The sequence below is a fragment of the Eleginops maclovinus genome, chromosome 9 (genome assembly GCF_036324505.1).
Source record: "Eleginops maclovinus isolate JMC-PN-2008 ecotype Puerto Natales chromosome 9, JC_Emac_rtc_rv5, whole genome shotgun sequence".
In the NCBI taxonomy this organism is placed as follows: domain Eukaryota; kingdom Metazoa; phylum Chordata; class Actinopteri; order Perciformes; family Eleginopidae; genus Eleginops; species Eleginops maclovinus.
This window is the reverse complement of record NC_086357.1, coordinates 8,528,695-8,554,539: the sequence shown is the minus strand read 5'-3', so window position 1 is coordinate 8,554,539 and position 25,845 is coordinate 8,528,695. Positions and strand designations below refer to the sequence as shown.

At 40.7% G+C, this 25,845-nt stretch overlaps 3 protein-coding genes across 3 annotated transcripts; all 3 read left to right on the top strand.

The window, feature by feature from the left end:
• Window positions 1–2,628: 2,628 nt before the first annotated feature.
• Window positions 2,629–4,233, top strand: LOC134869113 (forkhead box protein Q1-like). Its single transcript, XM_063890543.1, has one exon. It carries the CDS (start codon window positions 2,825–2,827, stop codon window positions 3,698–3,700), a length of 876 nt encoding a protein of 291 aa, XP_063746613.1. The 5' UTR covers window positions 2,629–2,824; the 3' UTR covers window positions 3,701–4,233.
• A 3,939-nt stretch (window positions 4,234–8,172) lies between these two features.
• On the top strand, window positions 8,173–11,860 carry LOC134869267 (forkhead box protein F2-like). Its single transcript, XM_063890763.1, has 2 exons — window positions 8,173–9,613; window positions 11,239–11,860. The coding sequence occupies exons 1-2, from the start codon at window positions 8,641–8,643 to the stop codon at window positions 11,409–11,411; spliced, it is 1,146 nt and encodes a 381-aa protein (XP_063746833.1). The 5' UTR covers window positions 8,173–8,640; the 3' UTR covers window positions 11,412–11,860.
• Window positions 11,861–22,057: 10,197 nt separating this feature from the next.
• On the top strand, window positions 22,058–24,247 carry LOC134869212 (forkhead box C1-A-like). Its single transcript, XM_063890685.1, has one exon. It carries the CDS (start codon window positions 22,358–22,360, stop codon window positions 23,774–23,776), a length of 1,419 nt encoding a protein of 472 aa, XP_063746755.1. The 5' UTR covers window positions 22,058–22,357; the 3' UTR covers window positions 23,777–24,247.
• Window positions 24,248–25,845: the final 1,598 nt, after the last annotated feature.

Genomic DNA, 25,845 nt, shown 5'->3' with positions numbered 1-25,845 from the left:
AGCCCACATTCAGTATGTCTTCCATCTTTACTCCAGGGATGAACAGTGACATCCGACAGATTAATGTTGTATACTTGTTGGTTTATTTAGAGCTCATCTGTCATCAGGCCTTTGATTAACAGTACTTGAAAAACAGACTTTGAGGGCAATGTACACTGTAATTAATCAACTTATCCTCCAAACTCGGTTGCTTTCACACACTCACACGCACACCAACAGTTTTGGATACTCTTTAATCGTTGCCGTCATGTTATCCCAAGGGGATATTTAGGTGATAAAATGTAAGCATGTAGACACACAAACCGTTGAGGGTGCCAAAAATAGATTCATATCTCAGTGCTGTCAGAAACAGACGGCTAATTTACAATGACCTTTTGTTATATATGATATGATTATTGTCACATAATTTATTCTTTCTTTTTTTTCAGGTGGATCTGTTTAAACAGAATTTCCTGAAATTCACCACTGGGTCACTATAAATATTTTCATAAACAAGGTGTATGCCGGTGCAGTATGTGTACAGTAAGTTGTTCAGGTCTCAGCAAAGTCCGAGAAGCTGAGATTGGAGGAGTGCCGGAGAAGACAGTTTAATGATTATTACTGGCCCGAGGCCAAGCTCATAACTCACGTTAACTCTCCAGCCTCGCTCTGCATCATCAACTGGCTGAAGGCTGTTGACAGGACAAGAGTTAGTGGGACAAACATACATTTGCTTTACAGGTGTCAGGAACGTCAGTTTACTTTATAAGCGTATTGAACAGAATTGATGAATCATCTGCAGACAAATGTGATATGTCTTTACTTTATGTGTAATTTATTATTTGGTCATCAGGTCCAGAAGTTTATATAATCAAATTGGGGTTACAGCAAAGACAAACTTTACATAGACTGATGGTCCTGAATTTTCCTCTGTCTATTCATAACCATTTTGGTTCAATATTTGCCTTTTCTTTTAACTAGACTAAGTTGTTTCCAATTTTAGCTTTTTCAACCTTTTAAATGGCTGCAGAGTCCGTCAGTGAAAGAGTTTGCTGTTGGCCTTTTAGCTTAAGCAAATTAGTGAAAGCAAGCAGACGACCAAGGTCAGCAGGGCACAAAAAGAAGGTTAAAGTCATTTTTACATGGTAGTATCATTGCTGATGGCAGAAAAAGTGGGATATGCCATGACCTTCTCTCAGTCCGTCTAATACTTAACAAGCACTTGATGTGAATTTAATGAATACCTAGATACAGTATTTAACATTTTAAGAGGTATTTAAAAGATACTGAGTCCCTCTGAATGTTTATTGCATTTTGGAAGGAATAAGGGATCCTCGTTCATGGTGATTTTGAGTTTCTTGGTTACTTGTTACTCAACAGCTCAAAGGGGACATCAAGGTCAGTGTAATCAGACTGCAGCCTTTATGGGAAAAATAACCACCAGCCTCCACTGCAAAAAGAAGATTTTAGGAACACAAAATCTCTTCTTCAGGCCCTGACTCTCAGTTATCTGACTACTCTTCAACTATACTATGATATGCCACTGTTTCTTCACAATATACATTTAAATCATTAGTATTCAATGGTGTTTTCAGAAAAATAATCTACATAAAAAGCCCCACAAAGTAATATTCTTTGGAAAGATCCCCCTTTACATTCCAAAGTAAGATATTTCCAAAAGTTTTGAGAGACAGACACTGCCCATCCCCTCCCCCACCCTCTTTCCTATTTGCATCACCGGTTCAGCTATGAGTCGCCTGTTTTGGCTTTTGTTGCTCTAGTGTTTCTTTGCACGCAGGTGTGGTCGTCCTCTGAACTTTATATCACCTCTTGAACAATCCTTTTTTTTTTTCATTCCCTCCTCAGCCCTGTTACTCAAACCGAGAGTTACATATCATTCATACCGTGGAACTCGTCCAAACCCATCTCTTTTATTTCAGATTCAGCGTTACTTCCCCGTTCCACCGGTGAAACAGCAGGTTGATGTGAACAATAACATTTGTCTCAATTGTTCCATTTAGTCTGCTTTCATTGTTAGATTTTTTTAATTTTTATTATTAATTATTGATGTTATTCATATGTTCAACCTGTCCTGAAGGCTTTGTTCTTGTGCGCAAAAACTATATTGTTTCCCCAATAAATAACCTAAAATCTAGGGTTTTGATAAGGAGCGAGTAAAAAGTAAAAATATATAAACTGGATCTGGAAAAAGGCTTGACTTTCTCAAGAATTTAATGTAATCCAGACAGGAAAAGGGGAACTAAGAACACTAGTGAATAATCTAGCCAAAGTGCAAATCTACTTTAAGAAAAGGTATTTTGTTATGAAACATTGATGTAGGCTACATAAGCTACTGTGTACATTATTATCTGTGACAAACGACTTTTTAGAACAATAAACACAGACAGACAAACAAACATAGATATAGAAAGTTGGAAGATAGATAAATAGATAGACACTGGTTGCATTTCAGACTAATTATTTTTCATACCTGCCCTCTCTCTTTCCTCCCTCCCTCCCTCCCTGGCGTGGCACGGTAGCGTCCAATTGTAAACATACACTAAATCACTCAATCGCTTCAATGGATTGGGGCTGGAAACCCCGCCTGTGGGCCGTCCCTTGCGGAGGCATTATATTATAGCAAGACAAGCGTGTCTCGGGAGACAGATCTGAATTCTGCTCCAGACTGAGGCTCAGGGTGCCTCCAGCGATAAAGACAAGCCTCTACAACACAAGTACACTGAGCCACTGCTGCTGCTGTCAGGACACCTGCTCTGCCGCTCAGCAGAGAACACTCTAAAGGAGGAGACGTAAGAGAAGCAATCATCTTTTTTTGGAGAAGAAAATGAAACTTGAAGTTTTCTCTGCACACCACTTTGCGCAGAAGCCGCTGGAGTTGTGCATAGATGCAGAGGGGGGAATCCCTTCTCCTCTATCCGGGGACGATCTGGGGTCGGACGGAGACTTCGTGGCCAACAGCCCGGCACCTGTCGCCCCAAGCGGGGAAGGCAGCAAGGGGAAGCCCTACACCCGCAGACCCAAGCCACCTTACTCCTACATCGCCCTCATCGCCATGGCCATCCGGGAGTCCAGCAGCGGCCGCCTCACCCTGGCGGAGATCAACGACTATCTCATGAAGAAGTTCCCGTTTTTTCGCGGCAGCTACACCGGCTGGAGGAACTCGGTGCGCCACAACTTGTCACTGAACGACTGCTTCCTCAAAGTGCTGCGGGACCCCTCCAGGCCCTGGGGCAAGGACAACTACTGGATGCTCAACCCGCATAGCGAGTACACCTTCGCGGACGGGGTGTTCCGCCGCAGGAGGAAGCGCATCGCTAAGAGGTCCGGGAAGGAGCGGGAGAGCCCGGACATCCTGATCGAGGACACCCGCCTCCCTGCCGCGGAGGAGAGGGTGGGGGTCAAGTTCTCCAGCTCCTTCGCCATTGACAGCATCCTCAGTACACCCTTCAAACGGAGGGAGGATAGCACCGTGGATGCACAGACCCACGCCCCCCGGCTTTACTGGCCCCCAGGGGCACACATACTGCCTTTCACTCTGAGCTACCCGGCACAGTACCTGTCGGAGGGGGCGTATAGCAGCACGGAGCCCGGCAGGGATACACTCACATACCTCCAGCACACACCACCTGAGGCCGCTCTGCATGCGCTCAGGATGCCCAACAAGGCGCGAGGTTTCCATATAGACTCCCTGCTCTCATAAAGCACGTGGACTGCTGTCAGACTCTGTGTCGATCCATGATGTGCACTTTGTGGGCTCTCGTAACTTTCAGTGCTGTAACTGTTTGAGAGTATGTCTGTAATGTAAATCCTTCTGCAGTGAGAGAAACAAACATGTTGTCAATATAACGGATTGTGGTAACTAGCTAATAGCTACTGTCATCGCAGGACATTCCACTGCGTGTGTGTGTGCATGTGAGTGTGATTGTGAGTGCGTGTGCGTGTGTGTGTTGTTTAAAGAGTGTCTTTTTGTGTCCATGGTTCTTTGGTCATTTCCACTGTATGACGGCAACCAAGCGCCATGGTGAAACGTAAAACTGTTCATCTATTTATATTTTCATGTTTTGTATAAACTGCTGTTTAAAATATTGTTGTATATATATAAAATAATTGACTGAGCTGCGATGAGAGTCACGTGGCTGCACTAGAAAAGCATGGAAATGCCTGATGTTTTTCCTAAGATTGATTCATGCATGTCTGGTTATTTTTATGAATAAAAAACGTGAGACAATGGGACCATGATGTTCAATGAGTTCTTCTTTACAGAGATGAAAGGGTGAGATCATAGGCAGGTGTACAGGGGGGGGGGGGATTACACCTGTTCAACAGGAGAAAGGCCTGCATTGGATTTAATTGGAAAGGAAACAAAGAATGGGATTGTTGGTCAAAATAAAATAATTAAACAAAACAATTATATTGTCTTTTGCTTTGACTCCAGTATCTTTTATGGCAAGTGAACAGATTATTGCAATTGCAAAGTAGCATTTATAAATATTGCTTTACATAAACATGTTGAAATCAAGGCAGAAAAACACAGCAAACAAATACAATTTAAAATATTATAAAGGCTAAACATAAGAAACACTATTGTTACAATAACTATGGTATGTTTTGGGGGGTTAAGCCCACAGCCAACATAGACTCACATTAGTGTTGCAGTGAAACGTTTTTGCCTCAAGTGTTATATAATAAACATTTTCCTAAGGCTTTGTTTATTTAATCTGGCACAAAAAGGGTTCCCAGTTGATAAAAAGAAGTGTTATAGCTAAATATCAAAAAATAACTACTGAATAATAAAGGCACACGAACAGAAAATACTTTCCCCGTTTTTTTTATACTTTCGTGTGATTTAATATTGGGGATGCATTGTTTACTAAAACATATTGAAAAAATGTTAAAGCATGTAATCAGTTATACGTCGAGATCAATGCATAACTGTATCTCCCCTAAAAAGACAAAGTGATGCAACGTAAAACGTGTAAAATGTAAGTCAAAATAAAATACATAACCTGTCATTTCTTTTAAATCATCAAAACAGAAATATTATCTTGATTTTTTTAGCAGGTCTTGTGTTCAGATTCATGCACACGCAATATTATGTTGAACAATTTGCGCACACTGTCCTGCAGGTTGTTGCTCTCCGCGGTCCTGAAACGGACCCCAGACCCTGCTGCTCCAGTGAAGCGACATTGTTAATGTTAAATCTCGACGATATCTGTCCTTTAAAAAAACAATTAAAAACAACTGTTTGATTTCTATATTTAGGAAAGAGAGCACTTCCATAAATCCGTATCTATGTTATTTCATTTTTATAACTACCTCAGATTATTCTAGAGTGCACCTTTCTGTAGGTCAATAACATCGAACCGAGCTGTCCTAAAGATATGTATGCTTATTATAAGATATTCATGTAACTAGCAGAATAATTAAACAAGCATTATATACCACAACAATAATAAAACCATAAAAAGTATAACCTGCTCTAAGACTGATGCAAATTGAAAGAAATATATTATTTCAAATGTCATGGATAGCAAGTTTTATTATTATTCGAAATAAAATATCCTCCATCAATAAATTATATATATTTAAAAATATATTATATTAGAAAATTCAAGTATAATGTTAATGTTAATGTTGGAGTTGTGGGTTCCTCTAATGCAGGATTAAAAATGAATCAGCACATTTCCAAACTAGATATCCTGTATGCCTATGTTTTTTACTGCAGTCATCTGAACATATGTTCTGGTAACGCACTGACACTGCTAAGGCCCGTTCTCTGCGTCTCGTGGGCCCCTCCTGATGGATACACGTACATGATGAGGCTTTAAACCAGGAGCTGTGCTCGGCAGGCTGACAGGTGACAGGTGAGAGCTGCTCCTGTTTAAGGGACAATGCTGCAACCTGCAGGTGAAACACCGGAACAGCACACCTGTCTGCAGGGCTATCCCAATATTAACATCATAGTTGGATAATGAAGCGCATTCATAAAACTCCTTTTTCTGCATTTATATTTGAACCAGTTTTGACTCAGTCCACACCACCACGTTGCCTGAGCAGGAACTCAGGCCTGGCTGCTTGTATGAAAAAGGCCCACAGTGTTATGAAACCAAGCTTTAAGGCAGGCACAATGTTAGGAAGTCCAAACAGTGTGTCACTCCGGCAGACTGAACCGCGCCTGACCTCACAGTCCCGGAGAGGCAGCTCAAAAGCTCCCAACCTCGCCAAAGGAAGTACAGAAAAAGACGAAACAAATTAAATAACCGTTAAAAAGGAGCTTAACTCGGTGTTTGTTAATGTTTTTGTTAATTAATTAGGTGTATATTACAGGCCTGTATAATATATAAGAACGACAAAAAATAATGGGGCATTTAAGACAGGCCTAATTATTAGTATTATGTATGAACTTTTTTAATACAACTTCTAAATATGAGTTAATGTATTTATTTGTAATGAGAAATAGAGGATCACTAGAATTTAGTTTATATATCGTACTACATTTAAATATAGTATTATTGTATGCAATTCCACAAAATGTTCTAAAAATGATAAACATGAAAACAAACACAAGGCCTTATTGTGTCGGCTTTAGGCCTCTAACCGGGATTCCAAAGGCAAACCTCCTCTATCAAAAACACCTCTGAATAGCTCTCGTGGAGGCCTAAGATCACTCAATATTTCCAAAAGGCTAAATTAGGAACTCATATAGTCTCCGTGCGTAAAAGCAGCCGTCTTCAAAGCGCTCCCAGAACAAAGATTCCCTCTGCGAGCCGAGGCATCCTGATCTCGGCGGGGGTCATAAGTTTTGATGTTGCAGGAAATTTCTGGGGCCGTTAAGCTGCTCTGTGTGTCATGGATGAAAAATGATTTTATCCGCACGTCCTTTGTTGTGCAAAGTGCAAAAGGTTATTATTGTTGCTGGTATTGTTTGGGAAACTTTCCAGGCTATATCTAAACTTAAAGAGATTGATTCTGCAATCACGTGCACGCACATATTTGCAAAATAAAACGTAGAATTGGGAAGCTTTTTTCTGAAAAGGTTTCCACTGATAGTGAATGTTTAATCTCATCCAAACATCTTCATCGTGGGCCTACAGGACAAAAAAAAGACGCAATTAAAATGTACCTTAAATGAAGCCTAATACATATAAGGACAAGCATGCACAACCTATCCAAAAACCTCTGCAACACCCACACAACTTGTGTTTCTTCCTTTAATGATCTCCGTCGCAGCAAGGATGTTGATATTACCTTTATGGGATATATAACTCCATCATGTTGGACAAATCTGTGTGTGATGTCTCCATAGGGGAGGAAACTGTCGACGCCCGCTCGCCTAATTTCGCTTTTCTCTCTCTAATGAACGCGGGGCCCATGGGACCGGCTCTGGCCCGGGGCGGTAAGCTGACACTGGCGCGCTGTGTGTGGTATCCAGGGCCGGGCTTGATGGAAAAAGCCTGCTTCCACTCATGTCAAAGTCATTTACTCAGAGCAACCCCCCGCTTACACACGCACGATAAAGACCACCACCTCTCCATCTCTCACACTCCTTTGCCCTAGCCCGGCACAGCGACAGTTTGTTTTTGTTATCCTCTGGACCGTTTGGGAGGAAATTATGAGCAAAATAATACAAATAATACACGAGGGTGCGTTTTTATTGCTTCGCAGCGATGCGTTTGGGAATCATCTGCAGCAGATAGCGTGTAAAGGCCCCAAGTGATTGTTTTGTCTCATCGTGGTTTCAATTGCAAGCTGGACTTTTTCTGCACATATGGGTTTATTCGTGTCAAGAAAATGTATGATATGTGGCTGAAATCACAACTTCATACGTGAAAGACCGGGGGGGTGGGAGCTCGTATTTTACCTTGTACTTCTGGCGTGTGGCGTTGTTGATTGGGATGTCTGTGGGAGGTTTGATCGATGGCTTAATTGCGTGTAGTTCGAATTTTGAGAGAGTGGGTGGGAGGGGGAGGAAAGAAGACGAGAGGAGAGAAAGAGGGGGCTTTAACGCGACTGAGATCGGTAAGTGGACTTGGGCCAGTTTTGGCGAGAGGGTGGAGGGGGGGGTGGCTCTATTCGTCACTGATTTCAGGGAGATTTGCAGTCGCAGAGTGCGGATAAGAAGAACGGGGGGGGGGGGGGGCTCTTGGAGAGGGACGAAAGATTTATGAACTGATAGGTGGTCGAGCTTTGTTTGGCTGGACCGTTGCGCGCAATAAATCGAGGGGTTTTCGTGTTTCCTCCACTTGAGGGATTATTCAGGCGCTCGATGGCCACCCGGCGCGCAACACAGCACCACTTAGCGCCGCTGTGACACCCATTGGAGCTCCGAGCCCTGGACAGTGAGTCTCCAGTGGATAACCAGCTCCCCCCACTCTCCCTTCCTCTTCCTCTCTCTGTCAGTGCGTGCGTTCTGCATGCGTCAAGGGAGCACCGTGCGTAACGGGGGAGAGTCGTGCGTAACTGGAGACAGATTTCACTCCATTTTGCTCTGGGATTCTGAGGACCACTGGCGGTGTAACGCTCTCACACAGGGACACTGACCGCTGGATTTCGATATATTTCACTCTTTTCAAACATTGCACGGCCCGTCTTCTCTCCCTCCCTCTCTATACTCTACGCCAGTCGTACGTCAGAGTTGACATGACGACTGAGACCCCTCAACAGCAGCTAGACCCTCCGCCTCCTCTGAGATCCAGCCCGGCATCCGGAGCCCTGCACCCGGCCATGCTGAGCCCACAAGCCGCCACAGAGAGTTCTTCCAGCATTAAAGGAAAGAAGACGAGTTCCGGCTTACGGCGACCAGAGAAGCCGCCGTACTCCTACATCGCTCTCATCGTTATGGCAATACAGAGCTCCCCCACCAAGAGACTGACACTCAGTGAGATCTACCAGTTCCTGCAGGCTCGCTTCCCATTCTTCAGGGGCTCATATCAAGGCTGGAAGAACTCGGTGCGGCATAATCTGTCCCTGAACGAGTGCTTCATCAAGCTGCCCAAAGGGCTGGGCAGACCGGGGAAGGGCCACTACTGGACCATCGACCCGGGCAGCGAGTTCATGTTCGAGGAGGGCTCGTTTCGACGCAGACCCCGAGGCTTCAGAAGAAAATGTCAGGCTCTGAAGCCCATGTATCGAATGATGAACGGCATTGGCTTCGGAACATCCATCCTTCCGCAGAGTTTTGACTTTCAAGCTCCATCCGCCTCTCTTGCCTGTCACAGCAACGGCTACAACTTGGACATGATGAGCAATTCAATGGCCGGGGGGTACGACGGGCTGGGCAGTGGCCACCACGTACCACACATGTCCCCCAGTCCCGGCTCCACATACATGGCGAGCTGTCCCGTTCCGTCTAACGGGGAATACGGGCAGGACAGCAGCAGCAGCCCGGTGCCTTCCTCTCCGGCCATGGCCAGCGCGCTGGACGGACACTCCCCATATGCGAGTTCATCCGCACACTGGGCGTCATCCGGCGGGTCTCCCTACATCAAACAGCAGCCTCTCAGCTCCAGCAGCCCCGCATCCTCCGGTATACACTCCGGCATGTCGCCTTACTCTCTGGAGCAGAGCTACCTTCACCAAAACGGCAGGGAAAGCCACAGCAGTGACATATCAGGTACAGCACACTAACTAATCGCTTACACTGGCAGATAATATGTTTGGGGGTTATCATTGTAAAAAAAATAAACACAAACAAACGTATCAATATTCCTAGCAACATTTCCGTATAATCTGGCAGCAGAGGCCTTTGAGAAATGCAAACGCTTTTAAGAAGTTAAAACTCAGTAATCAAAATTTGTTATTTTATAATTACAAATTATAGTTAAATAAGGATTTTGTGTTTATTTGAAAATCGTAAATCATATTCAATTGGAGTTTACATATTCATGCAATATAAAAACACATATAATCACTTCCTACTAGTTTTATTTATTTAGTTAAATTGCAATTTATTGTAAGAGCGTTTAGTTTCAACATGTGGTCGACAAAATAATGTTACGATTGTTAAACTTATTGTATTTACTAATAACTACTAGTTGACTATTTTTATTGAATAATGAAAAACCAAAAAGGCCATGACTGGTTCAGCCTAATAACATTAGTTACCAAATGTTTTCAAGGCCAATAAATAATTCATATTCTAATGGATACTGTTGATGTCTATTTAATCCACAGTCTGTAGGCTTCTCTTAATCACATCTGTGTAAGTGTTTATTGGACATGTTTCCTAGTAAATAGATTAAGATAAACAGCTATTTAGCCATTGCGTTATTAATTCACCTCCCCAGTTTACGCTTATTGGCTTTAACACAACACACCAAGGTTTTACTAAAGTCTGGGGATTTCACCGAGGCGAGCAGCACATGCTGGAGCCCGAAAGGGTCCCAGAGGTTAACCAAACAAAAACTGAGCAGGTCGGACCTCACCGGCGGAGGATTTCACCCAGTGCGTATCCACAAGAGACGGAAGGCCTTGTTAAACTTTACGCAGCGTCCTAATTGAGGAGGAGAAATGTGTTGCAGTGCGCAGAGCAGCTCGGTCACTGTATATCTGTGTGTTGTCTGTGAAAACGGCCAGAGAGCTGTGGCTCGGAGGATAAAGCCTGCTGTCTTCCCCTGAAAAACAGTCACATCTGGAGTCCTTATGACCTCGAAACCACAGACATTCCCATTTATTTTTCTCTTTCTGGAAATAGAGGCTCACTTACACAAAATGACGGTCACTGAGTCAGATTTAAATAATCCAGCAGGTCCATCCAGTTATGGCTCTCCAGGTGAAAAAAAACCTATTACACTGTTATAAATCAAAATAAATACAAATAAAAACATTAAATAGATTATTTTACAATCGCTAAATAAAAATGAGGTGTCTTTTAAAATACAAATGTATTGGAAAATATTGTGGTAAAGCGCTTTAAGGCAAATTTCCCCCGAATATATTATCAAAAATCAAGTACTTTTTTTGAATATGTTAAGAATTAACCAAATTTAATGTTTATTAAACTGAACTTGTATGGAAGTTCGGGGGATATATATATCTAATAAAATATGGCCAGATCCATGCTATTTATTTTTGCTTATTCTAACCGTTTTATACATTTAATTTTGAAGATATTTTACAATTACCTCACACTTTCTGCGGAGTCATTTGAGGCAGCACTCTCTTTAAAATGCTCAATATGACTTTATGATGAATATGCACGTGTGCACATCTGTAATACCTCCTCCTCTCTGTCTGCAGTGGGGATCCCGCGCTATCAGAGCCACTCCTCCGTGTGCGACAGGAAAGATTTTGTGTTAAACTTTAACGGCATCTCCTCCTTCCACCCATCTGCTGGCGGATCCTACTACCACCATCACCACCACCACCACCCCCAGAGCGTCTGTCAGGACATCAAGCCCTGCGTGATGTGAGCTCTCCTGCAAGAGGACATTTATCTCCATTTTTCACTTATATTTTGGGACATACGAGGATGTATCGTGGCGTCCGCACTCACACTTTGCCTGCAGCCAATAGCTTTCTTGGTCGGACTTGAGAAAACTATGCAATTGAAGGAAATGAATGAAGAAACCCACAGTGGCCTTTAAAAATAAAATGAAATGAAATGAAAAACCACTCTGCCAATATGAACCCTGACAAGTGCTCTCTTCTTCAAAAGAAGCTTCAGAAACGTTTTAAATGTGTTTGCTGTTGTACCACGTGCAAACTTTATATTCTATGTAACTATGTTCTATCCTATTAGAGTAAATACACACAACGCTTTAGGCTAACATGAACTGCAAACAAGCCTTGCACTTATTGTATAACCCTTTGCCAATTTTCTGTCCTGTAAAAGGTTTCAATAAAGCTGATATATATTTTAGGCTACATTGTCTTTCCATGCACATTCATATAGAGGAGGTGTTTATAGTTTGTATTAAGGGGAGTTGTAATTGAGTTTGCTTAAGGCACAACCTTTTAATTCCATATTAAATATTGCTTTCTCGCTGTATACTTGCACTTTATCTGAGTATTTCCATTTCCTGCTGCTGCTGTATTCTCATTTGTTTGCCAACTAAAGTGAATTTGCATAATAATGTTTAAAATCTGAGATAAGTCATAGTATTTTAAGCATGATACTTGCTTCAATAGTAGAGTAGCTATACTAACATTATAATAAAATAATACAATAGCAGGGAATTCTGCATACAAGAGTATTTTACTTTTGATACTTAGATACTAAGAATTGTTATCTTTTTTGTTATTTGTTGTTAATGTTTCTGTACTCAAATAACGATAATGCAGAACTTTATATATATATATATTCACATTATGCAGTATTTTATATCATGGTATTAGTATTTTAACTTGTGTCATTATCAGATTAGTTATCCCACCTCTGATGGTCAGGTTTTGAATAAGTATTAGCCGTTTAAATTATTGACGTTTAAAACACAAGGTCCCCAAAGTATAATAAAGTAATGTAAACATTGTACATGTTACTGCCTTAAAGACAGCTATTTTTAAGCTCATTTTTTAGTAAAAAATAAGCTTTTATCACTAAATCGATAATGTACATATTCAGAATGATTTAAAATGTACATATATCTCATTATTATAGTTCCTTTTTTGGTATGCAACTGACGATATTGGGGATGTGCAAGCAGCAAAAGAAGTATCTGCATTCCAAATAAACGACCTACATTTCAAATATTTCTTAAGTATTAAAAGCAAATCATATTAGACATTAGACAGCAAAATGGCTTAGTAATGTATTACCATTTAAACAGATGTGTGTGGTTTTATATGGTCAAAGTGGATTTTATGTATATCCTGTTGGGTGGTTTAATCTAGAACTATGAATATCAACTATTACTTTCCATCACTGTTGATAAGAAGACATTACGAAGCAATATAAAAAGATAATCACCACCCAGGCAGATCATTATAAATACCTTTGTAGATTGATAATATGAGGTGTGAGGCTCTAAGATAAATGTCCTTTAAAAGCTACATTTCTATCTGAAGGATGGAAATCCCTTTTTATAAAGATAGCTTATTCTTAGATTGAATATTGGGACGTATTGCATGTTTCACAGTCCCCTGCAGCCTGTGTGAAACAGCTGAGAGTATTTGCATCCTGAGGTCACTCCTTCCTATTTGGACATCCAGTGCTGCCAGAATCTGAAGACACCATATAAACAAATGAAACGACAGCACCCGTGTCTCTGGAAATGCAACAATTTGGTATTTTTAGAGGTCAGTAAACAGACCAGACTCGCAGAGAGCTGCCTCGTCACACAAACACAGAGCAGACGGGGCGGCTGCTTCGCTTCCTTTTTATCAACATGGCTTTGGTCATGCCTTAAATGCAGCATCCATCATGACTCACATAGGCAGATCAGAATTTACAGGGGTAGCTCCTTATGACATCATCTGACATAATCAGCATTTAAAAGAAAATGCTGTGTGAAGTCAATATTTGTGTCTTTAATGCAAAAGAGATTGTTTTACTGTTTTATGTTTTTTACTTCAGTGTTTATTTGTTTGTGCACTATGTGTTTCAAACCCTTCTTTAGGGCACAGTACTTTCTAAATACCTTTAGTGTGTAGCCTAAAAGCAATTTATAAGGAACAAATACAACTAAGTCACTACAATTTTAAACCACATGAGAAATCCATGCTTCCAGAAGATATGTTTGACATTTAAACTGCCTCAAATTCCAAATGTGAAACATCAATTTGCATGTGTATAAAGTATCATGTGTTCTTGAGGCATGATGCACAGAATGAAGTAAGATCTGACAGCGGATTTCAGTTCATATCTTTATAATCTGCTTGTAAGGAATCTTCCGATCCAGAATAAGTATCAGAAAAAAACATTGACTGCCTGAGTCATGTTGGTTTTGATCAAGAAGCCTTCCTCTGATTTCTTGAACACTTCGGGGTCCAACAAACGTGATATAGGATTGTTAGCGTAGAGACAGCATCAGCAGTCACATATCCAAAAATAAAACTTATTTGACTAAAGAACAAAATTGTTTCTAATTTCCACAAAGCAACCCTCCATGGTGAAAAGTCACACAAAGTGGCCCTGCAGCAGCTGCTACATTTTCCATGACAAGATTTTTAAAGGGGGTTGAATTTCGAATATGGTGGAGTATACTGCCATCTAGTGGTTGAGACCATTGCATAGAGATCATCGCTGCAGCAGGAAGGTGTTATGAGCTATACACAAAGAAGAACCTCCCATGCCAGGCCCATTTTACATAAATAGTTATCTGAGAGTGTTACAATAAATGTGTAAAAACTACTCTATTACAATAACAGTTAATATGTGACTTTTTTCTCAGCTAATGATGAACTTCACCTGCCTTATACTAAATACAAGACATAAGTGCATTTAAGCTATTCATCTAGATTTGCACGACAAGTAGTTGAGCAGTTTTTCAATAGACCTTTCAGAAGGTGAGTGAAACAGAGTTGAGTTGCTAAATTAGATTATTTCTGTGTAAAAACAACGTTTACAGTCAGGGCCGCATCAATCTCATTAAGGGCCAACGTGTAAACTCTAGCAGTGGGGCCCCTTTAACCCTTGTTTCTGGTTATTTTGTTAAAATTAACATTTTCTTGAATATTTTCAAATATTCCAACTGAAAATGTTGGGGCATTTGGGTCCATGAAGATCTAGGTCTGCAAAAGTGACTGCAGGACAGCAATAGTTTACATCTTACGTGTTGTGCTATTTAGGAATATATACAGTTTTGGTGTGATGTGAGTGATGTAGATTTTAGCCATAGAAATATCCATACCTTCTCTCCAATATAATAAAGCTAAATGGCACCCAGCTCCTAGTATTCAAAGCCATCATTATCCAGTTACTCAAAATAATCGATTTCACATGTGAGAAGTTTTATGTAGGAACTACTTTTTTACTACCATACTTCACCCGCCAATGAGTGAGCACAAGTCTTACGACCATGAATATATGCACAAATATATATATTTTTTAATGCACAAATGGCAATATCAGTCTCAACATTAAGGGACCGGTATCATAGGAAAGCAGATGGAAATCTAGATGTAAGTTTATTAGAAACAGTGCCATGTACCAATGTGTTGGATAGAAAGAGACAAGCGGACAAACCAAACTTTCCCTTCACCCCGTCTTTAAACTTATAAAGGGTAAGCAAGACGCAGTGCTCTCTCTGCCTCTTTTTTTTGGATTAGATGGCAAACAAATGCACTTTTAAAAAATGTCAGTGTCCTTTATTATGAACTGCCATGCCAAAGGCCGGGTAAAGTCCCATGTTTAGTCTGCACAGACGTAGCAGCCTGTACAACATAGGTTAGGCCACATTGGTATTGCTTTGTGCTGAATGGTAAAGTCAACATGCTAGTGTTACAGCTTGGGGAACCATGAATGCGCAAGTAAATGGAAATCCATCCCAGTTGTGCAGGACATTTCCCTTTAAAGTGTAAATGTAGAAAACATTTATGCTTCAAACCTTCATTATGAAGTAAATGTTGATTGCACAATGTGATAGATAGATGTAAAAAATGGTGAATAGTGACACCATCTGACACCTTTACATATATACAACATTACCTTTTACGAGGAAACACTTTTCGAAGAGACTCAATGAAAGATATTCAGTAGCTATCCCCAGGCAGCTGAACAACAACAGTCACCTCAACTGTAGAAAACTCCACCAGAGCAGTGTGGCCAACTCCATAGTCAGGAAAGTAGCTATTGGCTGTCCTAAAAAGTCATCGCCTAATATGAATAATTAGCTATTTGAATGTAATTGTAATGGACGCTGTAACAGAGACAAAAAGTGGGACAAAACACACTGAATATGTTTAGGACTACAAATGATCTTTCTTCTGTTGATGTTTGATTTAAAAAAAAATGTTTGCCATTGAAATAGGCCATCACTTGATTGCTTTGTCTAGACCCACATTACATAAATCAATTTTGTCCTGTATTGTTAAATGTGAGAATATCACATTTAATCAAAACACTGTTATGTGGGATGGAATTGCGAGCTCTATGTCCAACCTTTCTTCTTTATCCAGGCTTGGGACCAGCAAAGGGACCGAAAAGCGACCCTGCGAGCCAGGCCGGGATCAGCAGCGGCTTTGTTCATGCGTGATTCATTTGTGGTCAACACCAGAAAAGTATCCAATAACACCAGAACAAGTAGCTAGATTTGTCGCTAGTAGCTTTTAACAAAAAAAGTCGACGGAGGATTTGGAAAGTTGCCAAGTTGGCAACTCTGCACCAGTGCTCCATTAATTGAGAGGGCATAGAAAATGTAGAGCAAGATGAAGTATCTTTTTTTGACTAAGATCTATCAGTAGGAAGCCAAGCTGCTATGGAAGCCATATGGCTAAGGTTGTATCTGAACAAGAAGATCAATCTGTGTGTTCATATCAAAATGAATCGTCTATTCTTTTCTTCATCTTATGCTTAAACTTATAATCCTGTGTTCCCACTTCAACTGTTATGTAGAACCCAGAAGTTTATTGGAGGATTTCTGCAACAGTTTGTGTTTTTTTTGTTGTTGACCCTAGTAGAATGGTCTTTTTTACTGCGTTTAAATTAGTCGTACAAGTGAGGGTCTATGTATGTATACTTTCTGTGTTTGAAAATTTCACAAATAAATCATAAATTAAATATCTTAAAAAAGAAAGGGACACTTGTGAATTGTGAAAAATAACATAAACTGGTAGGTAAAAATCTGCAGGGGCGAACATATTGGATAGTGCCGGACCCTTATCATTACCAGCAATTCAGATGCCCTTGAGCAAGGCATATATCTGTTCTTCAGAGAAGCTGGCCTAAAGATCACTCGTAACTTTTATGGTGTGATTGGCAGCGCTTTGCTTTAAGCTAACCAACCATTCTCTTAAAGATAAAGCTGCTTTGCTCAGAGAGAAAAAAGGAAAAAGGAACACGAGAGAAAAGCAAAGGACCAACCTGAAGAGGCGTGTGTCTGCTGATGTCCAACAGGGGGCAGAGTTTAACCACACTTGGAGACTGCGGCATAGTTTTAGTAGTTTAATCGGCTGTAAAGCTTGTCTTGAATTACATTTAAAATACATATATTGAAGTTTGATAAAGGTTACAGAGCAACATAACTGAAATCAGCATAATTCAAAATTTACTTCCCAAGTGTGATTGCTTTTAGCATTTTAAAAGCATATCCTAAGGATAGGATTTTTTGACAAGTTTTGATGATGAATCTTCTGTTTCCCTGAATCCTCCACTTTTTTCAAAATAGAAATATGAAAACTTTACTAACATGTTTAACAACCCCACTAGACTTTCTGCCACAAATGATTAGGACTCTTTTTTTGTTTTTGCCAATTTTATAGCCTTAGATTTACATTTCCGGAAAGATCCATACAACTGTAAATATTGTGTACAATGACTGACAGGGAACTTCATCCAACAATCCGACAATAAAAGTCATGCTTTTGGTCTGTCACGGCAAATACAAATATGGTCTAAAGTTCCAAGAGGAAATCTTTTAAGGCAGTTTTTTGGACATAGACTGAGGCAAATAGATCTAAATATTTGCTAACCTTGATTTCATTTGAAATGGCGTGCAAATACAGATGGATTAGACTGTTTGTGTTTTACCACGTGAGGAAATGATGCCAATCATCACGGCAGCTAAATCAGAAACAGCTCAATCTCAAGGAAAGGGTTTTCTTCAGTATTTTCCCAAGCCAAGTTTTGGGGTAAAAAGGGTAAAAATCTGCCACACTGTGAGGCGCTTTGTGGCCTTGAGAACAGCTTCACCCTCTTCAGACTAATCACAGCCGGATCACCAAACACAAGATTAATGTTTTGCACATGGATGATTGGCAGCTATTTATTTGAGAACCAATTCCAATGTGCTCTTTCAGTGCAGGACTTTGAGATCCTGGGATATTTTGGAAATCTGTCTGTGTTTAATTAGGCCCTTAATATAAACACTGTCCATGACACACTGAAGGGCCCACAAAACAATTTCATACCCGATCCCTCAGGAGGTAGAATTCAGAAGTGGAGACCACAAACTGATGTGAGGTCACCAGTAAAAATATAGAGGTAAAATACTCTGTACCCTTTTTTTGTTATGGATTACCTGTGTAATTATGGACTTTAATGAACTTTAATTAGCTCATTAATCAAAGTTTCCTCCTCTTACTTCCTTGTTATTGATGCCGCAAGTACATGTACTGCAATATGGCAGCAGAGGGTGCTGTGGTACTGTTTAAAGGAAGTTTGTGTGATAAGAATACTTACAAGCTTGTGACATTTGTGGATGATAATGATGACAACGACGACGATGATGATGATGATGATGATGATGATGATGAGGATGAGGATGAGGATGAAGATGCCTGTATAAAAACATAGAAATAAAGCAATGTTAAACACATTTATCTTTACAGATATTTAAAAGTGCTATAGGGAGTGCTGCATTTCATGTCCTAAATAAAATTGCAACATTTAACCAATACCGTGCTTTAAATCAGATTATATCAGTGTGAAGGAGAATGGGCCTTGTTCTGTGGATGGAAGCAGAAAGGACAAAAATTAGCTTGATCAACTTTTGATACAAACGCCCAAATGTATACATCATCATGTTTCACCAAATGTAAAACTAGTGTAATCGTCAGTCTTCAGTGTGTGAAAATAACCAAATATGTTGCACCTGGAGTTTTCAAAACATCTCTTAAAACAAGTAATATGTTAAAAATACTCTGTTACATCATCAATATAGTCTCAAAATGTATTTTCATGATAGAAAGTTCCATCATTTCATTGTTTGACAATTATAATAAACAATTTACAAATTTAAACTTTAACTGTAGAGATATATTTCATATTTAACACCCTCCACAACTGCTAATACAAACCATAAACAAACAAAGTGTTTATGGTTTTGTGAAGCTCCAACATTAAAGCTCAGACTATTTAATAGTAAAATTCAGTAAAGTAGGCAAGATAAGTACTGCAGCCAGAAGTGGAAGAAGTACTTAGATCTTGTACTTTAGTTCAAGTAGAAGTACAAGAGTGTAGAAATACTCTGTTGCAAGTAAAAGTCCTGCATTGAAAAGTGACTCAAGTAAAAGTACAAAAGTATGGAATCTGAATATACTTAAGTACCAAAAGTACTCATTATGCAGATTGGTCCATTTCAGAATAACATTTATGGGATACTTATTATTATTGATGTTATCACAGCTGGTAAAGGTGCAGCTAGTTTTAATGACTTTGTCTACTGCAGGGTAGCTTGTGAATTTTACTCCAAGTCTTTTTTGAGATTTGTTTATATTTCACATCATTACTCCAATCTGTAAATTAATTTAAGGTATAAAATAATTGAAGTGGAGTAGAAGTAAAAAGTTGCATAGTATCTCATAATTGTACTTTGAGACAGTACTTGAGTAAATGTACTTTATACCTCTGACTGCAGTCTACTAAAGAAGTATTTTAAAGTATATTTTGTTTTCACTTTTGGCTTCATTTCATGCTCATTTTTTTCAAGTTTTTCCTCCAACAGTGGTAAAGACAGTCTATGGTATACAATAAATAAATAAAAGCAAACCTCTGAAGAAGAGTTGCATCCATCATGCACTTCCAATGTCGACCACTGGATGGCAGGAGTGTAACGTACATTAAGACAGGAATTGAAACCTTCAGCTTTTTCTCAAGCAGGACCTTCTGTCCAATAAAAATGTGATTAAATTACCCTAACAGTTAATTTATAGTAAACGCACATGACTGTTACAGTATCTAAATATCACGGGTTAGATTTGGTGTGTTTTTTGTATTTAAACCAAGATTATATCTCAGGATGTGGTTGGTTTTCATTGGAATCTCTGCAATGACAGATGGATGGCTAAGTGTTTCAGATATGAACGAGATGGCACTGTAAAACATGCCAGGTTTCATTAATAATAAAATAGATTTATCGTTGTAAAAACATTTTATCAAACTCGAGTCCAACATCTAATGAGCCCACCTGGGTTGTTGGTTCAGTTCCCCGAAGGACAGGTTCCCCTCCAAACACACCAACGATGCTGGAGGAACGGGCGGCTCTCCGTGGGTCAGCAGGGGTCACTGGTGGTCAGTGTGTGGCTGGGACTGAAGGCTCACCTCCCGAACCTCGTAGGTGACAGGCCGCTCTGCATTTGCTTCCTCGTGAAATCATGATAACACATGCAAATCACAGAACAAAGAGCAGAATGAAAACACAAAAGTGACACAAACGTGAGAAATGAACTCTTCACACAGATTATCACTGTTTGCTCGGTGTTGATGGTCCTTTCTCTTGTAATTCAAATGACATTTCTGCAAATTCATTTGGATAAAGAAAATATAAAGAAAGTGACTTTCCCTCTTTTGTTGCATTAGGCCGGAACTCTTCAGAATTATTTCCATGGGCTTATATTAGTTGAATACCATTTAGCTGCACTTCTCTCCCAAAATATATCAAAAAGCAGAACTAAAAAAGTATCCACATAGTGTCCAGACATGTTTAAGCTCTTCTTTTCTATGCCACATCTTTACTTTAAGTAGTCAGGTCAATAAAGAAAGGAATTATTTTCATTTTTAATATATTGTGGGAATTAAAAAATACTAAGGTGAATGGTTAAACTTCAATGCATAAACCTTAAATAAAAGATGGAATGTTTAGGTTTCATAAAACCTATACAAAATATTGTGGGCTATTGGATTCGTAACGAAATCATACATTGCTACTTTTTAAACTTCAAATGACACCAGATATGCAACGCATCATGCTAAAACAGAACTAAGGATCTAGATAGCTTAATGTTTCAAATAAAACCACATACTTGGCAGCTTTAAACTTTTAAAAACTAAATTATACGAACATTTAAAAAGGCGTTTTTCTTTTATGATACATTTGTAGACCCAATGTGCAAGAAATACATACACTGAAAGCAGTAAAAGTTCCCTTTATAAAAAAAACCCCACACAAAACAATTTAGAAAAAGAAAATAAGTAAATATATTTAAGGAAAGATATAAAATCATGTTTTTTTTTATATAATGCATTTTTCACGCATATTTACGTGATTTTTCTCAGTTTAATATTAAAAATACAGAAGAACATCAATGTATTTTCCCTGTCAGTCTCTCTTAATCGCCCTCATGGTTGTAATGTTTTTAAACGATTATTTCCATCATGCTGCTGTTGTTTTTAGGCTTCGCAATCAACACAACGAAACACCAGTTTAGGAGCCAGAAGGCTGTGTTAACACCATTTCAGTGTGAATGACATTTGGAGGTCTACATCTTTAAAACAAAATCCCACCTTGGTCTCAGCAGCCGCTCGCACTCAGGGGACCTTTTTCTCACCCATCTCGACCAAATGATCTTCATTTAACCGTTAATTAGTTTCCACACACCGCCCACCGGCGCTGTCGGGGTGTAGGAGGGAGCTCACACCCTTTCATGTCCGTCTGTTTATTCAGAGGCTCAACAGCAGGCAGCTGAGTTGAGATTCTCACAGACAGCAGCCTCATTGGTATCAGCTAACTTTGCATTCCTAATCGCTAATACCTTTGGTCTAATTAGAGGTTTACCCATCAGAAAATACGTTAATAAGATACAGCTCAAAGGGAGATTTTGGATAGGGCATTTAATTTCCGGGCCTGGGGCTGATCGGATCCTGATAAAACCAAATACAGCCGTTTCGGATCAATTCCATTTTTACACGGATTTTTGATAATTCAGAGATGGTAAAGAGGGTACACCGATTCGATCAGTAACGGGGCTTCTAACCCCCACAATAAACTTAAATAGTTGTTTAAAAAATACACAAATACGTATTTGTATATCTCGAAATATATTGTATTAATTAATAGAAAATAATAAAAGTCTAGCATGTTGAGTCATTAAGGGAATTTTCTGCATTTTAGGCGCACCCTTAACATCATTTCAATCACTCCATGAGCTGAGGAGACAAGGGTGGCAGAGGAGGGGTGTAGTAACTTTTGTCACCATGCAGCTTTTCCACAGGTTCATTTCGTCCTCCAATTGGATGATGAAGCACACATTCGGGGAGGAGCAGCCCTAGCAGCCAAAAGGGAGGAAAAAATGTGAAGGCTGAGAAAAAAAAGTTCCTTGCTGTGTAGACTCATGATCCTCCAGCCTCACTTTTAGCTTCCTCACTCTCTCCAATGTTCACATCGGTAGTGTGCGCTCTCTCCGCTTCACCGTGGCGAGTTGTGGTTTAACAGAGGACTACCAGACGACTCTAAAAGAAGAGAATACAGAATCGGAGCACACACAAAAGTTGTGAGAGTTTTTGCGGGGAAACCATTTGGGGAGCTTTTACGCATTGCGCAGGATGCAGGCGCGCTACTCCGTCTCCAGCCCCAACTCTTTGGGAGTTGTACCCTACATCAGCAGCGACCAGAGCTACTACCGGACCGGCGGTGGTTACACCGGGATGCCGGCGCCCATGAGCATGTATTCCCATGCGGCCCACGACCAGTACCCGGCCACCATGGCCCGGGCGTACGGGCCGTACACCCCCCAGCACCAGCCGAAGGACATGGTAAAACCTCCATACAGCTACATCGCTCTCATCACCATGGCCATCCAGAACTCAGCAGAGAAAAAGATCACCCTGAACGGGATTTATCAGTTTATCATGGAGAGGTTCCCCTTCTACCGGGACAACAAGCAGGGCTGGCAGAACAGCATCAGGCACAATCTGTCTCTCAACGAGTGCTTTGTCAAAGTGCCCCGGGACGATAAGAAGCCCGGTAAGGGCAGCTACTGGACTCTTGACCCGGACTCCTACAACATGTTTGAGAACGGCAGCTTCCTACGGCGCAGGAGGAGGTTCAAAAAGAAGGACGTGCTGAAAGACAAGGACGACCGGGACAGGCAGGGCAAGGATCCCTCTTCCCGCACCCCGGGCCAGGAGCAGGATCCATCGGTGCCGGGCTCTCAGCCAGTACGGATCCAGGACATAAAGACAGAGAATGGGACGTCCACACCGCCGCAGGCCGCGTCCCCGGCCCTGAGCACTGTACCGAAGATCGAGAGCCCCGACAGCAGCAGCAGCAGCATGTCCACAGGCAGCCCGCACAGCGTGCCCTCCACCCGGTCACTCAGCATGGATGGACCCGAGCACCACCAACACCACGGCCAGGGCCCGGCTCAGGGCTTCAGCGTGGATAACATCATGACCACCCTGCGCGGGTCTCCGCAGGCCGAGCTCTCCCCGCCACTCATCGCCTCCTCTCGGACAGGTATCACCCCCTCGCTGTCGCTCAACTATTCCCCTAGCCAGACATCTGCGTACAGCTCTACGGCCTGCAACCAGAACTCCATCTCCTCAAACGCCAACGCCACCTATCACTGCAACATGCAAGCCATGAGCCTGTACGCGGGGGACAGATCATCCGGCGGCCACCTGTCCCAGTCCTCCGCGGTAGAGGAGGCTCTGCCCGACTATTGCATCACCACGACCACCGCGAACCCGCTCGGACACGGAAACCTGAGCCAGGGCCAGGACGGCCACCACGCGCACCAGGGAAGGCTTGCATCCTGGTACGGGGACCTGAGCCACCTGAGCCCGGGGTATCCGGCGCAACAGCAGAACTTCCACTCTGTGCGGGAGATGTTCGAGTCCCAGCGGATCGGGCTGAACGGCTCCCCGGTGAACGGGAATAATAGCTGTCAGATGGCGTTCCCGTCCGGACAGTCCATCTACCGCACCTCAGGAGCTTTTGTTTATGACTGCAGCAAGTTCTGAAAGCCAAAGTATGTCTTTTAAATTAATAACTCTAATATATGTTTTATATTTTTTGTACTTTTGGTCTTTCACTCACACTCCGAATGGACATAAGAGATTCAGAGACTTTTTCTCTCGAGGCGTGTGTAACACCGAAAACACGTAAGTTTCCTTCCCTCTCACTTTGAGAACTGTTTGTAAAGATGGCTCAAAAACCAGCTTTTGTGACCATAGACTGTAAATTATAACCTAATATAGTAATTTATTTTTTAGGAAAAGGAAGTGGTTGGATATTGAGGACCAAACACTTTTACATTTTTCCAGTTTTCCTATTGCTGCCTTTATTTGTCCCAGTTCTTGTATAGAAATAGAGACTTTGGGACTTTGTAGTCTATTCTGACTTAGCCTATTTTATTCATTTTGTCTTATTTGTTTAAATTTGAAGGCATTACATTTTGTTTGTTTAATAAAGTGCCATCGATTTGATCTTAATCTGAGTGATTTATTAGCAGTGGTAAGGAAGTGTTTATTTTAAATAACACATAAATACAGTTCAAAATGCGTTTCGAGGTGTAAAATATTCCCAATGAGATAAATACTATAAAAGGGTGGCCAGAGATCATTATTTATTTTATTATTGTTATTTTTTTATTAGAAAAATATAAAACGAGCGTTCAGTGTAGCTGTATGGCTTTGGCTGTGCATTTTAGTCTCTTAGTAAATCCACATTGTTTTGATTTCCTTCAGAAAAAAAACAACTATATTTACTGTTCATATCAACGGTTTGGTTCAAGGACTTTTAAAAAAAAATAAAAATGGGGCCTGTATGTGGGGTCTGCGGCCCCACTGCAGAGTCCAATTTAACTGTACAGTCGCGGTTACTTTAACATATCTACACGTTAAGGGTTAAGAAACACTAGAGTTTACTTTGGTTTGCAGAATAAAAGCTTAAGGCTGACCTGCAGGTTGTATATTTTCAACACTCGTGTAGCCTAAATGCAGCCGGTAAATAAATACACGTGTGGCTGCAGCTCTGCAGTGCGGTTTGAACTCACTGAAGGCCTTGTTAGCAAACTAAATCTGTCATGACAAACCGAGCAGGCAGACGGATGGTGATGGGAGATTTTGGGATTAAAATATACTATGGATGTTTTTCGGGCGTGCATTTTGCTGAAGACCCTAAATGTCCTGCAGATGCATGATGGGTATTAATATGGTGTAGTAGAGCGTGCTTTACAGTTTGTGTCCTGCAGGCTTGTGAATGAAGTTATTGCTGCTGTCAGATGTTTATTTATTTCAGTAGAGCCTTGATGACGTGGGGCAACCCAAGCAAAAAGGCCAAGCTTCTTATGGAGATCAGATTATAATACATATATATTTAAAAAGTGTGATATGTGCAGGAAGATCCACATGGCAGCCGGCATGTTCATTTATTATATAAATATAAATAGTAAGAAAACGGTAATTATCTAAAATAAAATAAGAAAACAATACTATTATTAATTAATAATTGAAAAGACTAAAACATTAGGTGAAACAAATATTAATATAAGAATAGACTGAAGAGCTCAACGGTTTGTCCCACGCAATAGGTGACACTTATTAAATTACAATACAAGGCATTCTGATTAAATGAAAATAATTTAATAAAACAATAAGAAAGATTAATTAATTAATTAATTTAAATGATCAGACACTGGAAGAGCATGTAGTTTCCAAGCTGGACAGTGTGAAATAATGTAATTGTATTTTGTGTCATCTCTGCTCTGTGCAGCCTGCAGGAGCTGATGAGACATTTTCACTCTGGCAGACAGTAAAACCCCTCTGGACTCGGGGCTGTGTGTGTGTGTGTGTGTGTGTGTGTGTGTGTGTGTGTGTGTGTGTGTGTGTGTGTGTGTGTGTGTGTGTGTGTGTGTGTGTGTGTGTGTGTGTGTGTGTGTGTGTGTGTGTGTGTGTGTGTTTCGAGCAGGCAGCGAACGCTTAAACGTGACTGTCCATTTCAGGACTGCGTGGATGAGATTTAATGAGTCAGTGAAACTAAAAGTTCCAGCGCGCAAACGCTCCCCAGGGCCAGCAGTCAGTTGAGTCAA

Bases quoted from the DNA above. Each gene is read 5' to 3' on its own strand.
- LOC134869267 (XM_063890763.1), top strand. From the start codon at position 8,641: ATGACGACTGAGACCCCTCAACAGCAGCTAGACCCTCCGCCTCCTCTG. The intron at 9,614-11,238 runs GTACAGCACACT...CTCTGTCTGCAG, and splicing joins CCACAGCAGTGACATATCAG to TGGGGATCCCGCGCTATCAG.
- LOC134869212 (XM_063890685.1), top strand. From the start codon at position 22,358: ATGCAGGCGCGCTACTCCGTCTCCAGCCCCAACTCTTTGGGAGTTGTA.
- LOC134869113 (XM_063890543.1), top strand. From the start codon at position 2,825: ATGAAACTTGAAGTTTTCTCTGCACACCACTTTGCGCAGAAGCCGCTG.